The 2,733-nt window shown below is 37.7% G+C and overlaps 1 protein-coding gene across 1 annotated transcript; it reads right to left on the reverse strand.

Annotated features, from left to right (window-relative positions):
* Positions 1-115: 115 nt before the first annotated feature.
* polr3k (polymerase (RNA) III (DNA directed) polypeptide K) lies at positions 116-2,512 on the reverse strand. Its single transcript, XM_056578280.1, has 3 exons — positions 2,215-2,512; positions 1,941-2,028; positions 116-1,703 (listed from the first exon to the last, which is right to left on the reverse strand). Exons 1-3 carry the CDS (start codon positions 2,323-2,325, stop codon positions 1,576-1,578), a joined length of 327 nt encoding a protein of 108 aa, XP_056434255.1. The 5' UTR covers positions 2,326-2,512; the 3' UTR covers positions 116-1,575.
* Positions 2,513-2,733: the final 221 nt, after the last annotated feature.

Here is a 2,733-nt window from a genome sequence, read left to right on the forward strand (position 1 = left end):
GCATTTATGAAGAAATATGTAAGGATAGAAGCCTCAGCTGGAGGGAAGCTGTGAAAATTGTCACTTTATTTAGTTCAAAGTATCTGTGAATCTCGCCAAGAAGGCACGTTTTTATTGAATTCACCAACGCAGGGTCAGTAATGCGTTGTATTTATTTTAGACATGTTTATCATTTGAACATGTCATTTTGAAGAGTTGGTGTCTGTATATTTTTGTTCTAATTCACCTAGTCTTTCCTGTGCAATAAAACATGTATAGTTTTTTGAATGTCAGTGAACTAACACTAAAACATTTATATCCGTCTTGGTAATACGATTTACGCGGTGGTTGATTTCATGGCATGGATATGTGACTTGCATTGCTTTTCAATATTGAATGTCAGTTGAGATAACTCTTCAGATAACGCTGTTTACACTTATAACCCCCTTCATTTTCAAATTGGTGTTATTTCTAATGTCATTTTATAAAGTGTTAAGGCTCTCAGTGAAAATCTACATGTCGCACATTTTTAAAATGTTTGCCAACACATACCTTTTTTTAATTGACAAAAATCTTCTCGGTTGATGAAGGAAATCAGTGATGTGCTATGCCTTTTATAGACGGCTTTGAATGCAGTAGTAACAAAAAATAACATCTGATATTAACTAGCGTTTGGCTGAGAATTGTTTCCATTGTTCAGAAGTGGATGAAAAATAACCATGTACATACAGCTAACAGACATTTCGTCCGATCATACGGTTTCATTACATTGTATTACAGGAGACACTACATGCCATTACCGTTATAGTGTGTGCTCGGCCCAAGTCTGCCTGCGGAGCATTCTGTCATGCTAACACTGTTCAAGATATGCACCTATCCAATGTTCAATCGTTCTCATTAGGATGTTGCTTCAGAAACATTAACAGCTTAACTAGATAAGTCTACAACGATTAAATGAGAAATTATATAAACCTGTCCCTGAATATGGGGAGGGTGGGGGACAGTGCTATTATGGGTCTGTAAGCCTACAGGAGTAACATGAATCAATTGCATTGTTGCACGTTTTAACTGCCATACTAACACATTAACGACGTGTAGGCTTTGATAAAGTAATGTGGCAACAGTACAGACAACTAAAAAAAAATGAAATACTAATCAGCCATAGAATGTCCATTTCTAATCGATGAGAACATGGCTGCCCAATTTAAATGACTACTGGTAATCCCTAGTTTAGTATGCTTTTCAATAACATGTGATTTCAGGCGAGCTGCGATAGAATAGCATATTTTCATCCGAGGGATTGCACTGTACTTTAAATAAAAAGCACTGTATGTCTTGTATTTTGTGGATAACTGCATTTATCTCTGTGATGTGGATAACTGAAATCAAGCTGTTTGACTGCTACAGGTACTATTTTATCAATAAAACATCTGAACATTAAAGCTGGTACTTCCTTTTATTTTCAAAAGGCATGTCCATGACATCCCAAAATCAATATTAGAGTATAAATAACACAAAATGAAGCGGGTGAATGGGTTGTGGAGAAGTCCATAGTCAAAGGTTTTTACATCAGTTGTGCCAAACAATGCAAGCAGATCAATCTCTCCACCGATGGCCACAATCGATATTGCAGCATTTGTAGAATGTTGTCATAGGTTCATCTGCCGATCTAGTCTGAATCTGCATGAAGTATGCCCGAAGATGCCCGCACCTCGGACAGGTTTCTGGGAGGAAAGATAGTACACCATATAGGAAAAGGATTCAAAGAGTTCCCTACCAAAAGTTCATTCGTTCTAATTACATCACCGCTTTATTGTGTTGAACTGAGAGGCGTTATGTACGTATAACTCGTATCTATGTTGATCTTGTCTGATCTATACTTACAAATGTGCATACTATAAACCAATGGGGGCTTGGGCGTAAAAAGGGTGGCCACTGGCCACGATGGATGAGGCACTTACCAGGAGTAGAGTCCACATTTTCCCAAGCTGCGGCGCCACCAAGAACATCGTCGACTTCTTTAAGTTTAGGATAATTCCTGTTGTTGACCTTCGATGGAAAAATATGTCCAACGCACACATTTAGGCTATGGCTTTTCAATGTTGACATTACCAAAAAAGTAAAATACAATTACACTTTGTAAACTTGACGGTTCAGTGTGAATTATAAAGCAAATACTTGACTGAAATATTTGAATATTTGACAATATCGGGATGGCAATTTGACAAAGTTTACCTTTCTTGTGATATTGTGTACGTAGGGGCATGTGTTGCAGGCGAACCTCAGGCACTTCTGTCCCTCCTCGACGATCAAAACATTCCCACATGTGGGACAAAAAAGGAGCATTTTGCAAATGGTGTCTTCCAAGAACAGCTAGACAATGACAGTTTAACTCATTTGAATACAAGGGTTGCTAATGTTAGCCAGAACAACGCCCCAAATGCTTTTAAATATATGTTTTAATAACTTCGGCATGTAAGTCTGGACGTCAACCGAGAGGCGGAAGCGTGGCGGAAGCGTCCGATAGGGTGCAACTTTGTTTCATGCTCGTTATGAAACAATGAATTATGAAGACAACATATTGATAACGTAGTAAAACAATAAAGTACATAAATATAAATGTATACATATATGTATATATTTATGGGACGTGATATACTTAGAATATTGTTTAACTTTACAGCGAACAACAACGTGGGACACAAGTAAAAATGTCGTGTTCCCATGAGCTAGTTTGTTTCCCTCCGGAATGAT

The sequence above is a fragment of the Gadus chalcogrammus genome, chromosome 2 (assembly GCF_026213295.1).
Source record: "Gadus chalcogrammus isolate NIFS_2021 chromosome 2, NIFS_Gcha_1.0, whole genome shotgun sequence".
Classification (NCBI taxonomy): Eukaryota; Metazoa; Chordata; class Actinopteri; order Gadiformes; family Gadidae; genus Gadus; species Gadus chalcogrammus.